We start from the raw sequence: 20,895 nt of genomic DNA, 5'->3' as shown, positions 1-20,895 counted from the left end.
CTTTGCTACAATGTAAAGTAGTGAGTGTACAGCTTGTATAACAGTGTAGATGTGCTGTCCCCTCAAAATGTCCAATTTGGGCCCAATTAGCCATTTTCCCTCACGCGGTCATGTGACTCGTTAGTGTTACAAGGTCTCAGGTGTTTGTAAGGCTTTCTTCTGGGACGACAGCCATGCAGACCAATTTGATGCAGTGTATGGCATATGTACCTATGAGGAACATTACAGGCCTCTCTCATCTTTTTAAGTGGGAGAACTTGCACAATTGGTGGCTGACTCATTTTTGCCCCACTGTGTGTATATATATATATATAAATATATATATTTTTAAATTAACATTATCTGCCAAAGTAAAGCCCTGTAGACAAAGAAGAGCTCTGCAGCAGGTACCAAAATATTCAAAGGACATTTGCTCAAAAGTGACGTTACAAGTTTATCATCTTTCAAAGCAGAATGACTTTCTCATTGCACCTCAACTGTAGTGTGCGATATACCAAAGCTAATTTGCAAACATTTCTGTAAAGTGATATATAGCGTTTTGGTATAAAACTCTTCTCAAGTTTCCATATCTGAGCTCAGAGGAGATGAGAGATGTAATGTTTGTCTCTGTTGTGTTGAAGACCAATCAAGCAGGAGAGACCAGCCTCCCCTGTTCCCAGCTGTGTTTCCATGAAGAGTGACCGGTCTATGGAACCTCCTATAATGTTTAGAGAGGGAGACTATTCTACTGAACAAAGGTAAGAAGAACTCATGGGTCCTGGTCAGTGAGTTAAACAACACTGTCTCTAGTCATTTCTCCTCCCATTTTCCCATTTATTGTTGTTGTTTTCATAATCCATAGGCTAATCCTTTTGTCCATTTGCATAGTCCTAAAAAAATATTAAACAAACACAACATTCCCTCCCTCTGTGTGTGTGTGTGTGTGTGTGTGTGTGTGTGTACTCCCTGGATGAGGAGATGTAATCTCATGTTTTGTCCACAGAAACCAACAGGAGAGATCAGAGTCAGAGATTCTCAGTGGTCAGTCTTCCCAGAGTCATCAAACAGACCTGGACTCCATATTCAGTGTATGTGGTCCTGTTATGTACATTTGTTTCTTGTTTACCTCAAGTAAAGTTGATCTGTCAATCATTCATTAATGTGTTAATGAGAAGCATTTAGTCTCTTGCTTAACTTATTTACTTTATTTATTTCAGTTGCTTGAAAAGAAAATGATGACATTTGTGAAGAACGAGCTGAAGCTGTTCAAGAGGAATCTTAGTCCAGAACTCCCAGACGGCTTTGAGAGTCAGAAGCAGGATAAGGAAGTGGTGGATGCTGAAGATGAGAAGCAGGAGAGCAGTGCCAGAGAGGGGGCTCTGAAGATCACACTGCACATCCTGAGGAAAATGAACCAGAAGGAGCTTGCTGACACACTGGAGAAATGTAAGATCTGTCTGCCTCATGTTGAATGATGTTTTATAACATTTAAAAGCTGTAGCTAAAGTACAGCTAAAGTAGCTGTGTAACTCAATGATATTGTAGCAGCCTGAACACAACACCTAGTGACCTCATCAAGTAGCAGCAGGGATGTGTTGTGGTGATTCATTTAGAGAGAGAGAGAATATTAATGATACCATCAATAATACCAATAATATATAATAATAACAATAATAATAACACCAGCTTGTAATGACATAATATTAATATCCTCTGTGGTATTTCTTCATTCAGATGATCTTGCTGTGATTTGCCAACGTGAACTCAAATCTAATCTAAAGAAGAAGTTTCAATGTGTATTTGAGGGGATCGCTAAACAAGGAAACCCAACACTTCTCAATAAGATCTACACAGAGCTCTACATCACAGAGGGTGGAACAGGAGAGGTCAATAATGAACATGAGCTGAGACAGATTGAGACAACAACCAGGAAACAAGCAAGACCAGAGACTGCAATCAAATGTAATGACATCTTCAAACCCTTAACTGGACAAGACAAACTTATCAGAACTGTGCTGACAAAGGGAGTCGCTGGCATTGGAACAACAGTCTCTGTGCAGAAGTTCATTCTGGACTGGGCTGAAGGAAAAGCAAATCAGGATGTCCAATTTGTATTTTCATTCCCTTTTCGGGAGCTGAATTTGATGAAAGAGGACAAACACACTTTCATTGAACTTCTTAATCACTTCTCAATGGAAACCAAACAATCAAGAATCTCAAACTACAACAAGTACAAAGTTCTGTTCATCTTTGTTGGTCTGGATGAGTGCCGACTGCCCCTAGACTTCCAGAAGAACAAGATCTGTTGTGACGTCACAGAGTCAACCTCAGTGGATGTTCTGCTGACAAATCTCATCAAGGGAAATCTGCTTCCCTCTGCTCTCCTCTGGATAACTACCCGACCTGCAGCAGCCAATAAGATCCCTTCAGGGTGTGTTGACCAGGTGACAGAGGTACGAGGGTTCAATGACCCACAGAAGGAGGAGTACTTCAGGAAGAGATTCAGTGATGAGGACCTGGCCAGCAGAATCATCTCACACATAAAGACATCAAGGAGCCTCCACATCATGTGCCACATTCCAGTCTTCTGTTGGATTTCTGCAATAGTCCTTGAACACATGCTGAAACATAAGAGAGAAGAGATGCCCAAGACTCTGACTGAGATGTACACACACCTTGTGGTGTTTCATACCACACCGAATGAAAAGTATCTTGGGAAAGAAGAGACAGGTCCACACTGGGATAAAGAGACCATTCTGTCACTGGGGAAACTGGCTTTTCAACACCTTGTGAAAGGCAATCTGATTTTCTATGAAGAAGACCTGAAAGAGGCTGGCATTGATGTCAATGAAGCCTCAGTGCACTCAGGATTGTGCACACAGCTCTTTAAAGAGGAATGTGGGCTGTACCAGTACAAGGTGTTCTGCTTTGTTCATCTGAGCATTCAGGAGTTTCTGGCTGCTGTATATGTGTCCCTCTCATTCATCAACAACAATGAGAATCTAATGGATGAACTGCAAACAAAAGACGAGTCTGAAGTTACTTTCTACAAGAGTGCTGTGGATAAAGCCTTACAAAGTGAGACAGGAAACCTGGACCTTTTCCTCCGCTTCCTTCTGGGCCTCTCACTGGAGTCCAATCAGAAGCACTTACAAGGTCCACTGACAAAGACAAGAAGCAGCTCACAGAGCCATGAAGAAACAGTCAAGTACATCAAGGAGAAGATCAGAGAGAATCCCTCTCCAGAGAGGAGCATCAATCTGTTCCACTGTCTGAATGAACTGAATGACCATTCTCTAGTGGAGGAGATCCAAAGCTACCTGAGCTCAGGAAGTCTCTCAGAACACAACCTGTCACCTGCACAGTGGTCAGCTCTGGTCTTTGTGTTGCTGACTTCAGAAAAGGAGGTGGATGTGTTTGACCTGAAGAAATACTCCAGATCAGAGGAAGGTCTTCTGAGGCTGCTGCCAGTGGTCAAAGCCTCCAGAGCTGTTCTGTGAGTAAATAAAATGACATTTAAGAACTAATCATCAGGAAGAAATATTCAGTTAGAGAAAAATATGTATTATAATATATTTTTATTTCACCTTTATTTAACCAGGTAAGCAAGTTGAGAACAAGTTCTCATTTACAATTGCGACCTGGCCAAGATAAAGCAAAGCAGTTCGACACATACAACGACACGGAGTTACACATGGAGTAAAACAAACATACAGTCAATAATACAGTAAAAAAAACAAAACAAAAAAACAAGTCTATATACAATGTGAGCAAATTAGGTGAGAAGGGAGGTAAAGGCAAAAAAGGACATGGTGGCAAAGTAAATACAATATAGCAAGTAAAACACTGGAATGGTAGTATTGCAATGGAAGAATGTGCAAAGTAGAAATAAAAAAATAATGGGGTGCAAAGGAGCAAAATAAATAAATTAATTAAATACAGTTGGGAAAGAGGTAGTTGTTTGGGCTAAATTATAGGTGGGCTATGTACAGGTGCAGTAATCTGTAAGATGCTCTGACAGTTGGTGCTTAAAGCTAGTGAGGGAGATAAGTGTTTCCAATTTAAGAGATTTTTGTAGTTCGTTCCAGTCATTGGCAGCAGAGAACTGGAAGGAGAGGCGGCCAAAGAAAGAATTGGTTTTGGGGGTGACTAGAGAGATATACCTGCTGGAGCGTGTGCTACAGGTGGGAGATGCTATGGTGACCAGCGAGCTGAGATAAGGGGGGACTTTACCTAGCAGGGTCTTGTAGATGACATGGAGCCAGTGGGTTTGGCGACGAGTATGAAGCGAGGGCCAGCCAACGAGAGCGTACAGGTCGCAATGGTGGGTAGTATATGGGGCTTTGGTGACAAAACGGATTGCACTGTGATAGACTGCATCCAATTTGTTGAGTAGGGTATTGGAGGCTATTTTGTAAATGACATCGCCAAAGTCGAGGATTGGTAGGATGGTCAATTTTACAAGGGTATGTTTGGCAGCATGAGTGAAGGATGCTTTGTTGCGAAATAGGAAGCCAATTCTAGATTTAACTTTGGATTGGAGATGTTTGATATGGGTCTGGAAGGAGAGTTTACAGTCTAACCAGACACCTAAGTATTTGTAGTTGTCCACGTATTCTAAGTCAGAGCCGTCCAGAGTAGTGATGTTGGACAGGCGGGTAGGTGCAGGTAGCGATCGGTTGAAGAGCATGCATTTAGTTTTACTTGTATTTAAGAGCAATTGGAGGCCACGGAAGGAGAGTTGTATGGCATTGAAGCTTGCCTGGAGGGTTGTTAACACAGTGTCCAAAGAAGGGCCGGAAGTATACAGAATGGTGTCGTCTGCGTAGAGGTGGATCAGAGACTCACCAGCAGCAAGAGCGACCTCATTGATGTATACAGAGAAGAGAGTCGGTCCAAGAATTGAACCCTGTGGCACCCCCATAGAGACTGCCAGAGGTCCGGACAGCAGACCCTCCGATTTGACACACTGAACTCTATCAGAGAAGTAGTTGGTGAACCAGGCGAGGCAATCATTTGAGAAACCAAGGCTGTCGAGTCTGCCGATGAGGATGTGGTGGTTGACAGAGTCGAAAGCCTTGGCCAGATCAATGAATACGGCTGCACAGTAATGTTTCTTATCGATGGCGGTTAAGATATCGTTTAGGACCTTGAGCGTGGCTGAGGTGCACCCATGACCATCTCTGAAACCAGATTGCATAGCAGAGAAGGTATGGTGAGATTCGAAATGGTCGGTAATCTGTTTGTTGACTTGGCTTTCAAGACCTTAGAAAGGCATGGTAGGATAGATATAGGTCTGTAGCAGTTTGGGTCAAGAGTGTCCCCCTTTGAAGAGGGGATGACCGCAGCTGCTTTCCAATCTTTGGGAATCTCAGATGACACGAAAGAGAGGTTGAACAGGCTAGTAATAGGGGTGGCAACAATTTCGGCAGATAATTTTAGAAAGAAAGGGTCCAGATTGTCTAGCCCGGCTGATTTGTAGGGGTCCAGATTTTTCAGCTCTTTCAGAACTTCAGCTGAATGGATTTGGGAGAAGGAGAAATGGGGAAGGCTTGGGCGAGTTGCTGTTGGGGGTGCAGTGCTGTTGACCGGGGTAGGAGTTGCCAGGTGGAAAGCATGGCCAGCCGTAGAAAAATGCTTATTGAAATTCTCAATTATGGTGGATTTATCAGTGGTGACAGTGTTTCCTATCTTCAGTGCAGTGGGCAGCTGGGAGGAGGTGTTCTTATTCTCCATGGACTTTACAGTGTCCCAGAACTTTTTAGAGTTAGTGTTGCAGGAAGCAAATTTCTGCTTGAAAAAGCTAGCCTTGGCTTTTCTAACTGCCTGTGTATAACGGTTTCTAGCTTCCCTGAACAGCTGCATATCACGGGGCTGTTCGATGCTAATGCAGAACGCCATAGGATGTTTTTGTGTTGGTTAAGGGCAGTCAGGTCTGGGGAGAACCAAGGGCTATATCTGTTCCTGGTTCTAATTTTCTTGAATGGGGCATGTTTATTTAACATTGTTAGGAAGGCATTTAAAAAAAATATCCAGGCATCCTCTACTGACGGGATGAGATCAATATCCTTCCAGGACACCCCGGCCAGGTCGATTAGAAAGGCCTGCTCGCTGAAGTGTTTCAGGGAGCGTTTTTACAGTGATGAGTGGAGGTCGTTTGACCGCTGACCCATTACGGATGCAGGCAATGAGGCAGTGATCGCTGAGATCTTGGTTGAAGACAGCAGAGGTGTATTTAGAGGGGAAGTTGGTTAGGATGATATCTATGGGGGTGCCCGTGTTTAAGGCTTTGGGGGGGTACCTGGTAGGTTCATTGATAATTTGTGTGAGATTGAGGGCATCAAGTTTAGATTGTAGGATGGCTGGGGTGTTAAGCATGTTCCAGTTTAGGTCGCCTAGCAGCACGAGCTCTGAAGATAGATGGGGGCAATCAGTTCACATATGGTGTCCAGAGCACAGCTGGGAGCAGAGGGTGGTCTATAGCAGGCGGCAACGGTGAGAGACTTGTTTTTAGAGAGGTGGATTTTTAAAAGTAGAAGTTCAAATTGTTTGGGTACAGACCTGGATAGTAGGACAGAACTCTGCAGGCTATCTTTGCAGTAGATTGCAACACCGCCCCTTTAGCAGTTCTATCTTGTCTGAAAATGTTGTAGTTTGGAATTAAAATTTCTGAATTTTTGGTGGTCTTCCTAAGCCAGGATTCAGACACAGCTAGAACATCCGGGTTGGCAGAGTGTGCTAAAGCAGTGAAAAGAACAAACTTAGGGAGGAGGCTTCTAATGTTAACATGCATGAAACCAAGGCTATTACGGTTACAGAAGTCATCAAAAGAGAGCGCCTGGGGAATAGGAGTGGAGCTAGGCACTGCAGGGCCTGGATTCACCTCTACATCGCCAGAGGAACATAGGAGGAGAAGAATAAGGGTACGGCTAAAAGCAATAAGAATTGGTCGCCTAGAACGTCTGGAACAGAGAGTAAAAGGAGGTTTCTGGGGGCGATAAAATAGCATCAAGGTATAATGTACAGACAAAGGTATGGTAGGATGTGAGTACAGTGGAGGTAAACCTAGGTATTGAGTGATGAAGAGAGAGATATTGTCTCTAGAAACATCATTGAAACCAGGAGATGTCATTGCATGTGTGGGTGGTGGAACTAATAAGTTGGATAAGGTATAGTGAGCAGGACTAGAGGCTCTACAGTGAAATAAGCCAATAAACACTAACCAGAACAGCAATGGACAAGACATATTGACATTAAGGAGAGGCATCCTTAGTCGAGTGATCAAAAGGGTCCAGGGAGTGGAGAGGTTGGTTTGGGGGTCACGGCGATTTAGACAGCTAGCCAGGACATCGGTAGCAAGCTAGCATAGGATGGAGGTCTGTTGTTAGCCACCTCTTGCGTTCCGTCAGTAGATTAGTAGAGTTCCGTGTTGTAGAGGGGATTAGTCCAAATCACACAACAACAAAAAAATAAAAACAATAGATATAGTTATAGAGGCCCAAGAAGAAACATGTTAATAATAAAAATAAATAAATTGTCCGATTGTCTATTCTGAGAGCATCCGGTAAGACAGCTAACGGTTAGCAGGCCGCAGATGGGCATTCAAGGTAACGTCGCGACGGAGGAGCCAGCCGGATCTCCTTCGGGTAGATAACGTCGGCAGTCCAGTTGTGAAGGCCCGGAGGGGCTCCGTGTAGGCAGTAAAACGGGTCCGGATAGGTGACTGCAGCCCAGGAGTGATTGACGGAGCTCAGGAGTGGTTGACGGAGCTCGCTAGCCCGGAGTAATTGATGTTTGCTCCGGAATCGACGAAAGCAGATAGACACACGGATAGCAGCCAGCTAGCTGTGAGATCCGGGAGTGAATGTCCAGAGAGCAGTTGAAATCCAGGGACATGGAGAGAAAAATCGGTCCGGTATGTTCCGTCCGAGCCGCTGCGCCGTACAAAACTGGCGATAGATTTTCGAGTTAAAGGATAGCTAATGACCACAAACCGTGGTTAGCTGAATACGAACGAGTTGCCAGTAAAGAAGCTAACAAGCTTCTGATTAGCTTCTGGCTAGCTCCTGGCTAGCTTCTGGCTAGCTTCTTGGAGTTTCTGGCTAGCTTCTGGCTAGCTTCTTGGAGGATTGCAGATTTGATTGCAGATTTGAGGTAAATAATACGTATTTATACATATCAATTGGTGAGGCAGGTTGCAGGAGAGTGTATTGAAGATGAGTTGATGGAAAATAAAAATAAAATCTATGTGAAAAAAGTTGTAAGTATATATATATACAGGACACGACAAGACGAGGACAAAAGACGTCTGAACTGCTATGCCATCTTGGCAAAAAAAAAGAGTATATATAATATATTATTTTGAAAAACATATTGAATATATTCATTGATTTTCACATTAGTATAACAATATGACCATACAATTCTAGGAGATGGAAGATGAATCTATATGTTGTTTGCGAGAATAAACCAAATGCATCTGCCATTGTCCTTCTACACTACTGGTGTTAAATTAACAGTGTGTTTGTGAAGTCATGATGATCTCTTTGTCAGGCTGTCAGGCTGTGGAGTCACAGAGGAAGGCTGTGCTTCTCTGGTCTCAGCTCTGGAGTCAAACCCCTCACACCTGAGAGAGCTGGATCTGAGTAACAATGACCTGAAGGATTCAGGAGTGAAGCTGCTCTCTGCTGTACTGGGGAATCCCCACTGTAAACTGGAGACTCTGAGGTCAGTATTATCAGATATGAAAGCACTTTATGTATGTAGTTCTCCCATTTGAAAAGTCGTAATTATTCGGTTATATTCACTTATAGTGTATTAAAGTAGTCATAAGTTTAGTATTTGGTCCCATATTCCATGCCTGCAGTGATTACATCAAGCTTGTGATTCTACTAACTTGTTGAATTAATTTGCAGTTTGTCTTGGTTGTGTTTTAGATGTTTTCCTGATAGAAACTGAATGGTGAATAATGTCCTGTCATTTTGGAGTCACTTCACTTGTATTGTCAGTAAGAATAGAAGATGTTTCTGAACACTTCTACATTCATGTGGATGCTACCATGATGATGAATAATCAGGAATGAATCGTCAATGATGATGAATGAGAAAGTTAGAGAGGCACAAAGATCAGACCCACTCTGATATTGGTAATGGTGAGAGGTTAGCATGTTTTGTTGTTGCCTCTGTTGTTGGTAATGGTGAGAGGTTAGCATGTTTTGTTGTAGCCTCTGTTATTGGTAATGGTGAGAGGTTAGCATGTTTTGTTGTAGTCTCTGTTATTGGTAATGGTGAGAGGTTAGCATGTTTTGTTGTAGTCTCTGTTATTGGTAATGGTGAGAGGTTAGCATGTTTTGTTGTAGCCTCTGTTATTGGTAATGGTGAGAGGTTAGCATGTTTTGTTGTAACCTCTGTTATTGGTAATGGTGCAGGCTGTCATGCTGTCTGGTCAACCCCAACACATTATTTGTGCACAGGTTACAGTGTAAGCAGGGAAAGCTAAGCGTAATATTTTAATACATCCTGTCTGTCATTGTATGTCTTCTGTGTTTTCAGACTCACTGGCTGTAAACTCACAGACACATCCTGTGAATTGTTGGCCTCAGTTCTCAGTTCAAACCCCTCACACCTGAGAGAGCTGGATCTGAGTTTCAATGACCTGAATGATTCAGGAGTGAAGCTGCTCTCTGCTGTACTGGGGAATCCCCACTGTAAACTGGAGACTCTGAGGTCAGTATTCCTGTAGTTGGTCAACAAGTGATAACTGTTCACCAGATCCACATGTGTTTACCAGACACACATAGTCCACACCATATGTGTTTGGACAGTGAAGCCTATAGTTTTAAATGTGGTGCTCCAGCATTTTGGATTTGAGATACAATGTTTCATATTAGGAGACAGTACAGAATGTCACCTTTTATTTGAGGTTGATGGTGAGAGGTTAGCATGTTTTGTTGTAGCCTCTGTTATTGGTAATGGTGAGAGGTTAGCATGTTTTGTTGTATCCTCTGTTATTGGTAATGGTGAGAGGTCAGTATGTTTTGTTGTAGCCTCTGTTATTGGTAATGGTGAGAGGTTAGCATGTTTTGTTGTAGCCTCTGTTATTGGTAATGATGAGAGGTTAGCATGTTTTGTTGTAGCCTCTGTTATTGGTAATGGTGAGAGATTAGCATGTTTTGTTGTAGCCTCTGTTATTGGTAATGGTGAGAGGTTAGCATGTTTTGTTGTAGCCTCTGTTATTGGTAATGGTGAGAGGTTAGCATGTTTTGTTGTAGCCTCTGTTATTGGTAATGATGAGAGGTTAGCATGTTTTGTTGTAGCCTCTGTTATTGGTAATGGTGAGAGGTTAGTATGTTTTGTTGTAGCCTCTGTTATTGGTAATGGTGAGAGGTGAGCATGTTTTGTTGTAGCCTCTGTTATTGGTAATGGTGAGAGGTTAGCATGTTTTGTTGTAGTCTCTGTTATTGGTAATGGTGAGAGGTTAGCATGTTTTGTTGTAGCCTCTGTTATTGGTAATGGTGAGAGGTTAGCATGTTTTGTTGTAACCTCTGTTATTGGTAATGGTGCAGGCTGTCTGGTCAACCCCAACACATTATTTGTGCACAGGTTACAGTGTAAGCAGGGAAAGCTAAGCGTAACATTTGAATACAACCTGTCTGTCATTGTATGTCTTCTGTGTTTCAGACTCACTGTCTGTAAACTCACAGACACATCCTGTAAAGTGTTGGCCTCAGTTCTCAGTTCAAACCCCTCACATCTGAGAGAGCTGGATCTGAGTTTCAATGACCTGAATGATTCAGGAGTGAAGCTGCTCTCTGCTGGACTGGGGAATCCCCACTGTAAACTGGAGACTCTGAGGTCAGTATTCCTGTAGTTGGTCAACAAGTGATAACTGTTCACCAGATCCACATGTGTTTACCAGACACACATAGTCCACACCATATGTGTTTGGACAGTGAAGCTTACAGTTTTAAATTTGGTGTTATGCTCCAGCATTTTGGATTTGAGATAGAATGTTTCATATTAGGAGACAGTACAGAATGTCACCTTTTATTTAAAGGTATTCATCCATATACAGTCGTGGCCAAAAGTTTTGAGAATGACACAAATAGTAATTTCCACAAGGTTTGCTGCTTCAGTGTCTAGATATTTTTGTCAGATGTTACTATGGAATACTGAAGTATAATTACAAGCATTTCATACGTGTCAAAGGCTTTTATTGACAATTACATGAAGTTGATGCAAAGAGTCAATATTTGCTGTGTTGACCCTTCTTTCTCAAGACCTCTGCAATCCGCCCTGGCATGCTGTCAATTAACTTCTGGGCCACATCCTGACTGATGGCAGCCCATTCTTACATAATCAATGCTTGAGTTTGTCAGAATGTGTGGGTTTTTGTATATCCACCCGCCTCTTGAGGGTTGACCACAAGTTCTCAATGGGATTAAGGTCTGGGGAGTTTCCTGGCCATGGACCCAAAATATCAATGTTTTGTTCCCCAGGCCACTTAGTTATCACTTTTGCCTTATGGCAAGGTGCTCCATCATGCTGGAAACGGCATTGTTCGTCACCAAACTGTTCCTGGATGGTTGGGAGAAGTTACTCTTGGAGGATGTGTTGGTACCATTCTTTATTCATGGCTGTGTTCTGAGGCAAAATTGTGAGTGATCCCACTCCCTTGGCTGAGAAGCAACCCCACACATGAATGGTCTCAGGATGCTTTACTGTTGGATGACACAGACTGATGGTAGCGCTCACCTTGTCTTCTCCGGACAAGCCTTTTTCCGGATGCCCCAATCAATCGGAAAGGGGATTCATCAGAGAAAATGACTTTACCCCAGTCCTCAGCAGTCCAATCGCTGTACCTTTTGCAGAATATCAGTCTGTCCCTGATGTTGTTCCTGGAGAGAAGTTGCTTCTTTGCTGCCCTTCTTGACACCAGGCCATCCTCCAAAAGTCTTTGCCTCACTGTGCGTGTAGATGCACTCACACCTGCCTGCTGACATTCCTGAGCAAGCTCTGTACTGGTGGTGCCCCGATCCCGCAGCTGAATCAACTTTAGGAGACGGTCCTGGTGTTTGCTGGACTTTCTTGGGCACCCTGAAGCCTTCTTCACAACAATTGAACTGCTCTCCTTGAAGTTCTTGATGATCTGATAAATGGTTGATTTAGGTGCAATCTTACTGGCAGCAATATCCTTGCCTGTGAAGCCCTTTTTGTGCAAAGCAATGTTGACGACACAAGTTTCCTTGCAGGTAACCATGTTTGACAGAGGAAGAACAATGATTCCAACCACCACCCTCCTTTTGAAGCTTCCAGTCTGTTATTCGAACTCAATCAGCATGACAGAGTGATCTCCAGCCTTGTCCTGAGGCAGCAGACTGTATATTTTACCGTTTAGATATGAAAGCACTTTATGTATCTAAACTCATCAAAAAAAGAAACATCCCTTTTTCAGGACCCTGTCTTTCAAAGATAATTTGTAAAAATCCAAATAACTTCACAGATCTTTTTTGAAAAGGGTTTAAGCACTGTTTCCCATGCTTGTTCAATGAACCATAAACAATTAATGAACATGCACCTATGGGACGGTCGTTTAGACATTTACAGCTTACAGACGGTAGGCAATGAAGATCACAGTTATGAAAACTTAGGACACTAAAGAGGCCTTTCTACTGACTCTGAAAAACACCAAAAGAAAGATGCCCAGGGTCCCTGCTCAGTTGCATGAACGTGCCTTAGGCATGCAGCAAGGAGGCATGAGGATTGCAGATGTGGCCATGGAAATAAATTGTGATATCTGTACTGTGAGACGCCTAAGACAGCGCTACAGGGAGACAGGATGGACAGCTGATCGTCCTCGCAGTGGCAGACCATGTGTAACAACACCTGCGCAGGATCGGTACATCCGAACATCACACCTGCGGTACAGGTACAGGATGGCAACAACAACTGCCCGAGTTACACCGGAACGCACAATCCCTCCTCCAGTGCTCAGATGGTCCGTAATAGGCTGAGAAACATCTGGCTGGACTGAGGGCTTGTACACCTGTTGTAAGGCAGGTCCTCCCCAGAAATCACTGGCAACACCGTCGCCTATAGGCACAAACCCACTGTCGCTGGACCAGACAGGACTGGCAAAAAGTGCTCTTCACTGACGAATCGCGGTTTTGGCTTTTGGTGATGGTCGTATTCGCATTTATCGTCGAACGAATGAGCGTTACACCGAGGCCTGTACTCTGGAGTGGGATCGATTTGGAGGTGGAGGGTCCGTCTTGGTCTGGGGAGGTGTCTCACAGCATCATTTGACTGAGTTTGTTGTCATTGCAGGCAATCTCAAAGCTGTGCGTTACAGGGAAGACATCTTCCTCCCTCATGTGGTACCCTTCCTGCAGGCTCATCCTGACATGACCATCCAGCATGATAATGCCACCAGCCATACTGCTTGTTTTGTGCGTTTTTTATTTATTTTATTTCACCTTTATTTAACCAGGTAAGCAAGTTGAGAACAAGTTCTCATTTACAATTGCGACCTGGCCAAGATAAAGCAAAGCAGTTCGACACATACAACGACACAGAGTTACACATGGAGTAAAACAAACATACAGTAAAAAAAACAAGTCTATATACAATGTGAGCAAATTAGGTGAGAAGGGAGGTAAAGGCAAAAAAGGCCATGGTGGCAAAGTAAATACAATATAGCAAGTAAAACACTGGAATGGTAGTTTTGCAATGGAAGAATGTGCAAAGTAGAAATAAAAATAATGGGGTGCAAAGGAGCAAAATAAATAAATTAATTAAATACAGTTGGGAAAGAGGTAGTTGTTTGGGCTAAATTATAGGTGGGCTATGTACAGGTGCAGTAATCTGTAAGATGCTCTGACAGTTGGTGCTTAAAGCTAGTGAGGGAGATAAGTGTTTCCAATTTAAGAGATTTTTGTAGTTCTGCTCCAGTCATTGGCAGCAGAGAACTGGAAGGAGAGGCGGCCAAAGAAAGAATTGGTTTTGGGGGTGACTAGAGAGATATACCTGCTGGAGCGTGTGCTACAGGTGGGAGATGCTATGGTGACCAGCGAGCTGAGATAAGGGGGACTTTACCTAGCAGGGTCTTGTAGATGACATGGAGCCAGTGGGTTTGGCGACGAGTATGAAGCTTAGGGCCAGCCAACGAGAGCGTACAGGTCGCAATGGTGGGTAGTATATGGGGCTTTGGTGACAAAACGGATTGCACTGTGATAGACTGCATCCAATTTGTTGAGTAGGGTATTGGAGGCTATTTTGTAAATGACATCGCCAAAGTCGAGGATTGGTAGGATGGTCAATTTTACAAGGGTATGTTTGGCAGCATGAGTGAAGGATGCTTTGTTGCGAAATAGGAAGCCAATTCTAGATTTAACTTTGGATTGGAGATGTTTGATATGGGTCTGGAAGGAGAGTTTACAGTCTAACCAGACACCTAAGTATTTGTAGTTGTCCACGTATTCTAAGTCAGAGCCGTCCAGAGTAGTGATGTTGGACAGGCGGGTAGGTGCAGGTAGCGATCGGTTGAAGAGCATGCATTTAGTTTTACTTGTATTTAAGAGCAATTGAGGCCACGGAAGGAGAGTTGTATGGCATTGAAGCTTGCCTGGAGGGTTGTTAACACAGTGTCCAAAGAAGGGCCGGAAGTATACAGAATGGTGTCGTCTGCGTAGAGGTGGATCAGAGACTCACCAGCAGCAAGAGCGACCTCATTGATGTATACAGAGAAGAGAGTCGGTCCAAGAATTGAACCCTGTGGCACCCCCATAGAGACTGCCAGAGGTCCGGACAGCAGACCCTCCGATTTGACACACTGAACTCTATCAGAGAAGTAGTTGGTGAACCAGGCGAGGCAATCATTTGAGAAACCAAGGCTGTCGAGTCTGCCGATGAGGATGTGGTGGTTGACAGAGTCGAAAGCCTTGGCCAGATCAATGAATACGGCTGCACAGTAATGTTTCTTATCGATGGCGGTTAAGATATCGTTTAGGACCTTGAGCGTGGCTGAGGTGCACCCATGACCAGCTCTGAAACCAGATTGCATAGCAGAGAAGGTATGGTGAGATTCGAAATGGTCGGTAATCTGTTTGTTGACTTGGCTTTCAAGACCTTAGAAAGGCATGGTAGGATAGATATAGGTCTGTAGCAGTTTGGGTCAAGAGTGTTCCCCCCTTTGAAGAGGGGGATGACCGCAGCTGCTTTCCAATCTTTGGGAATCTCAGATGACACGAAAGAGAGGTTGAACAGGCTAGTAATAGGGGTGGCAACAATTTCGGCAGATAATTTTAGAAAGAAAGGGTCCAGATTGTCTAGCCCGGCTGATTTGTAGGGGTCCAGATTTTTCAGCTCTTTCAGAACTTCAGCTGAATGGATTTGGGAGAAGGAGAAATGGGGAAGGCTTGGGCGAGTTGCTGTTGGGGGTGCAGTGCTGTTGACCGGGGTAGGAGTTGCCAGGTGGAAAGCATGGCCAGCCGTAGAAAAATGCTTATTGAAATTCTCAATTATGGTGGATTTATCAGTGGTGACAATGTTTCCTATCTTCAGTGCAGTGGGCAGCTGGGAGGAGGTGTTCTTATTCTCCATGGACTTTACAGTGTCCCAGAACTTTTTAGAGTTAGTGTTGCAGGAAGCAAAAAAAAAAAAGGAAGCGTGATTTCCTGCAAGACAGGAATGTCAGTGTTCTGCCATGGCCAGCGAAGAGCCCGGTTATCAATCCCATTGAGCACATCTGGGACCTGTTGGATCAGAGGGTGAGGACGAGGGCCATTCCCCCCAAAATGTCCGGGAACTTGCAGGTGCCTTGGTTGAAGAGTGGAGTAACATCTCTCAGATGCACTGCAGTACTTAATGCAGCTGGTGGCCACACCAGATACTGACTGTTACTTTTGATTTTGACCCCCCCCTTTGTTCAGGGACACATTATTCCATTTCTGTTAGTCACATGTCTGTGGAACTTGTTCAATTTATGTGTCAGTTGTTGAATGTTATGTTCATACAAATATTTACACATGTTAATTAAGTTTGCTGAAAATAAACGCAGTTGACAGTGAGAGGACGTTTCTTTTTATGCTGAGTTTAGTTCTCCCATTTGAAGAAGTCTTAATTATTTGGTCAAATTAATTTAGTCAAAAGTTTAGTATTTGGTCACATATTCCATGCCTGCAGTGATTACATCAAGCTTGTGATTCTACTAACTTGTTGAATTAATTTGCAGTTTGTCTTGGTTGTGTTTTGGATGTTTTTCCTGATAGAAACTGAATGGTGAATAATGTCCTGTCATTTTGGAGTCACTTCACTTGTATTGTCAGTAAGAATAGAAGATGTTTCTGAACACTTCTACATTCATGTGGATGCTACCATGATGATGAATAATCAGGAATGAATATTAGCATGTTTTGTTGTAGCCTCTGTTATTGGTAATGGTGAGAGGTTAGCATGTTTTGTTGTAGCCTCTGTTATTGGTAATGGTGAGAGGTTAGTATGTTTTGTTGTAGCCTCTGTTATTGGTAATGGTGAGAGGTTAGCATGCTTTGTTGTAGCCTCTGTAACTTTCTCACTCATTATTATTCATGATTCTTTCATGATTTTTCTTAATCATGACATCATCAGGATTAATGTATTATTGTTTAGAAACATGTTATCTACTCTCTTAGACAGAAAAGTTACTCCACTCATCATCCACCATTTTATTATTGGGCAAAACACAACCCAAAAAACGACCAAATACTAATCTTTAGACTACTTTAATACACTATAAGTAAATTTGTCAGATTACTTATGTCTTCTTCTAATGGGGAGACTGGAAACATAAAGTGTTTTCATTTCAAAACGTGAAACAGAAATGTATTAAAATATCCTCAAATAAAAGGTGACATTATATACTGTCACCTCATATGAAACATTTGATCTGAAATCCAAAATGTTGGAGTATAGAGCCACATTTAAAATGTTAGCTTCACTGTCTAAATAGATATGGTGTGGACTGTTTACTCAATAAAATCTAAATCTGATACCTCACTGTCTAAATAGATATGGTGTGGACTGTTTACTCAATACAATCTAAATCTGATACCTCACTGTCTAAATAGATATGGTGTGGACTGTTTACTCAATACAATCTAAATCTGATACCTCACTGTCTGTCTTTTGACTGCTACTGCTTTTTAAACTGGTCTGGTCAGTCTACTATAATATTTGTACTATACATGTTTCTATCTGCAGGCAATACTTTGATCATTTGTCATTTTTAATGATGATACATTAATTTACGAATAGATATGGAAGGTTCCATATGTTGAAAAAATATACTGCCACTATTTTCACCACCAAAGAATAGCAGTGTGATTTTAATATGATTTGACTCTTTGTCAGGCTGTCAGGCTGTGGAGTCACAGAGGAAGGCTGTGCTTCTCTGGTCCCAGCTCTGGAGTCAAACCCCTCACACCTGAGAGAGCTGGATCTGAGTAACAACGACCTGAAGGATTCAGGAGTGAAGCTGCTCTCTGCTGGACTGGGGAATCCCCACTGTAATCTGGAGACTCTGAGGTCAGTATTCCTGTAGTTGGTCAACAAGTGATAACTGTTAACCAGATCCACATGTGTTTGGACAGTGAAGCTTACAGTTTAACATTTGTGTTTGTTGTGTTTGCAACCTTCCGGTTACTAGTCCAACGCTCTAACCACCCTGCCGCCCATTTGGTGCTCCAGCATGTTGGATTTGAGAATGTTTCATATTAGGTGACAGTACAGAATGTCACCTTCTATTTAAAGGTACTCATACATATATATATTTTACTATTTAGAAATGAAACACTTTATGTATCTAGTTCTCCCATTTGAAAAAGTCTTAGTTATTTTGGATAAATTATTTTAGTCATAAGTTTAGTATTTGGTCCCATGTTCCAAGCCTGCAGTGATTACATCAAGCTTGTGATTCTACTAACTTGTTGAATTAATTTGCAGTTTGTCTTGGTTGTGTTTTAGATGTTTTCCTAATAGAAACTGAATGGTGAATAATGTCCTGTCATTTTGGAGTCACTTCACTTGTATTGTCAGTAAGAATAGAAGATGTTTCTGAACACTTCTACATTCATGTGGATGCTACTATGATTATGAATAATCATGAATGAATCGTGAATGATGATGAATGAGAAAGTTACAGAGGCACAAAGATCAGACCCCCTCTGTTATTGGTAATGGTGAGAGGTTAGCATGTTTTGTTGTAGCCTCTGTTATTGGTAATGGTGAGAGGTTAGCATGTTTTGTTGTAGCCTCTGTTATTGGTAATGGTGAGAGGTTAGCATGTTTTGTTGTAGCCTCTGTTATTGGTAATGGTGAGAGGTTAGCATGTTTTGTTGTAGTCTCTGTTATTGGTAATGGTGAGAGGTTAGCATGTTTTGTTGTAGCCTCTGTTATTGTTCATGTAGGCTGTTGACTACTTTAATACTTTGAGTGAATTGGTCAGAATACTTATGACTTCTTCAAATAGGGGGACTAGATACATAAAGTGCTTTTATTTTTCTAAAGGTTGAATCAGATATGTATTCAATTATCCTCAAATAAAATGTGACATTACTGTCAGGGTTTTCCTCTGGTGAAGTAGAGGAGGACCAATACGCAGCGTGGTTATATTGACTCATGTTTAATAAAAACAGATAAACATGAACACTACAAAACAATAAACGTGGAAAACCAAAAACAGCCCTATCTGGTGCAAAACACAGAGACAGGAACAATCACCCACAAACACACAGTGAAATCCAGGCTACCTAAGTATGATTCTCAATCAGAGACAACTAATGACACCTGCCTCTGATTGAGAACCATACTAGGCCGAAACATAGAAATACCCTAAACATAGAAAAACAAACATAGACTGCCCACCCACCTCACGCCCTGACCATACTAAATAAATACAAAGCAAAGGATATAAAGGTCAGAACGTGACATATACTGTCACCTCACATGAAACATTTAATCTGAAATCCAAAATGTTGGAGAATAGAGCCACATTTAAAATGTTAACTTCACTGTCAAAATAGATATGGTGTGGACTGTATACTCAATACAATCTAAATCTGATTCCTCACTGTCTAAATAGATATGGTGTGGACTGTATACTCAATACAATCTAAATCTGATACCTCACTGTCTAAATAGATATGGTGTGGACTGTATACTCAATACAATCTGAATCTGATACCTCACTGTCTAAATAGATATGGTGTGGACTGTATACTCAATACTATCTAAATCTGATTCCTCACTGTCTAAATAGATATGGTGTGGATAATTTGTCATTTCTAATAATGATACATTCAATATATGAATATGTATGGCAGGTTTCAGGACACTGATATATCTGAATATGTTAAAACATTTACTGCCACTCTGTTCCCCACCAAAGAATATCAGTGTGGTTTTAATATGATTTGACTCTTTGCAGGCTGTCAGGCTGTCTAGTCACAGAGGAAGGCTGTGCTTCTCTGGTCTCAGCTCTGAGGTCAAACCCCTCACACCTGAGAGAGCTGGACCTGAGTAACAATGACCTGAAGCATTCAGGAGTGAAGCTGCTCTCTGCTGGACTGGGGAATCCCCACTGTAAACTGGAGACTCTGAGGTCAGTATTACCAGACACACATAGTCCACACCATATGTGTTTGGACAGTGAAGCCTACAGTTTTAAATGTGGTGCTTTGCTTCAGCATTTTGGATTTGAGATACAATGTTTCATATTAGGAGACAGTACAGAATGTCACCTTTTATTTGAGGGAATTCATACATATACAGTTGTGGCCAAAAGTTTTGAGAATGACACAAATAGTAATTTCAAAAAAGTTTGCTGCTTCTGTGTCTTTACATATTTTTGTCAGATGTTACTATGGAATACTGAAGTATAATTACAAGCAATTCATAAGTGTCAAAGGCTTTTATTGACAATTACATGAAGTTGAAGCAAAGAGTCAATATTTGCAGTGTTGACCCTTGTAGTCATTGCAGATAATATTCTAATCTTTGGTGACTTTAATATTCACATGGAAAAGTCCACAGACCCACTCCAAAAGGCTTTCGGAGCCATCATCGACTCAGTGGGTTTTGTCCAACATGTCTCTGGACCCACTCACTGTCACAGTCATACGCTGGACCTAGTTTTGTCCCATGGAATAAATGTTGTGGATCTTAATGTTTTTCCTCATAATCCTGGACTATCGGACCACCATTTTATTACGTTTGCAATTGCAACAAATAATCTGCTCAGACCCCAACCAAGGAACATCAAAAGTCGTGCTATAAATTCACAGACAACACAAAGATTCCTTGATGCCCTTCCAGACTCCCTCTGCCTACCCAAGGACGCCAGAGGACAAAAATCCGTTAACCACCTAACTGAGTATCTCAATTTAACCTTGCGCAATACCCTAGATGCAGTTGCACCCCTAAAAACTAAAAAAATGTCTCATAAGAAACTAGCTCCCTGGTACACAGAAAATACCCGAGCTCTGAAGCAAGCTTCCAGAAAATTGGAACGGAAATGGCGCCACACCAAACTGGAAGTCTTCCGACTAGCTTGGAAGGACGGTACCGTGCAGTACCGAAGAGCCCTTACTGCTGCTCGATCATCCTATTTTTCTAACTTAATTGAGGAAAATAAGAACAATCCGAAATTCCTTTTTGATACTGTCGCAAAGCTAACTAAAAGCAGCATTCCCCAAGAGAGGATGACTTTCACTTTAGCAGTGATAAATTCATGAACTTCTTTGAGGAAAAGATTATGATTATTAGAAAGCAAATTACGGACTCCTCTTTAAACCTGCGTATTCCTCCAAACCTCAGTTGTCCTGAGTCTGCACAACTCTGCCAGGACCTAGGATCAAGAGAGACGCTCAAGTCTTTTAGTACT

General features: G+C 42.2%; 2 protein-coding genes and 1 long non-coding RNA gene across 7 annotated transcripts in view; all 3 read left to right on the top strand.

Annotated features, from left to right (window-relative positions):
* Positions 1 to 9,201, top strand: part of LOC135568893 (NACHT, LRR and PYD domains-containing protein 12-like) — a 97,397-nt gene extending 88,196 nt beyond the window's left edge. For 2 of the 5 annotated variants that reach the window (XM_065015675.1, XM_065015674.1), the window contains one exon: positions 8,533 to 9,199. In XM_065015675.1, the coding sequence (XP_064871747.1) occupies positions 8,533 to 8,758 (226 nt within the window). In that variant the 3' untranslated portion in view covers positions 8,759 to 9,199. Of the gene's footprint in view, positions 1 to 8,532 lie in introns of all 5 variants that reach the window. The other 3 variants (XM_065015677.1, XM_065015676.1, XM_065015679.1) reach the window with 3 other exon arrangements.
* LOC135568894 (NLR family CARD domain-containing protein 3-like) lies at positions 311 to 3,479 on the top strand. Its single transcript, XM_065015680.1, has 4 exons — positions 311 to 737; positions 983 to 1,067; positions 1,197 to 1,425; positions 1,714 to 3,479. The coding sequence occupies exons 1-4, from the start codon at positions 670 to 672 to the stop codon at positions 3,477 to 3,479; spliced, it is 2,148 nt and encodes a 715-aa protein (XP_064871752.1). The 5' UTR covers positions 311 to 669.
* A 215-nt stretch (positions 9,202 to 9,416) lies between the features above and the next one.
* Positions 9,417 to 19,511, top strand: LOC135568895 (uncharacterized). The gene is made up of 3 exons (XR_010462760.1): positions 9,417 to 9,704; positions 10,659 to 10,832; positions 19,441 to 19,511. It is a non-coding gene; the product is annotated as an uncharacterized LOC135568895 (long non-coding RNA).
* Positions 19,512 to 20,895: the final 1,384 nt, after the last annotated feature.

The sequence above is a fragment of the Oncorhynchus nerka genome, unplaced genomic scaffold (genome assembly GCF_034236695.1).
Source record: "Oncorhynchus nerka isolate Pitt River unplaced genomic scaffold, Oner_Uvic_2.0 unplaced_scaffold_1346, whole genome shotgun sequence".
Classification (NCBI taxonomy): domain Eukaryota; kingdom Metazoa; phylum Chordata; class Actinopteri; order Salmoniformes; family Salmonidae; genus Oncorhynchus; species Oncorhynchus nerka.
This window is presented reverse-complemented; position numbering and strand designations above follow the sequence as displayed.

What these genes read in the sequence shown, in the direction of transcription:
- LOC135568894 (XM_065015680.1), top strand. Translation starts at nt 670, where the DNA reads ATGAAGAGTGACCGGTCTATGGAACCTCCTATAATGTTTAGAGAGGGA. An exon ending in ACCTGGACTCCATATTCAGT is followed by an intron (nt 1,068 to 1,196) that starts GTATGTGGTCCT and finishes TATTTATTTCAG; the next exon opens with TTGCTTGAAAAGAAAATGAT. An exon ending in TGCTGACACACTGGAGAAAT is followed by an intron (nt 1,426 to 1,713) that starts GTAAGATCTGTC and finishes TTCTTCATTCAG; the next exon opens with ATGATCTTGCTGTGATTTGC.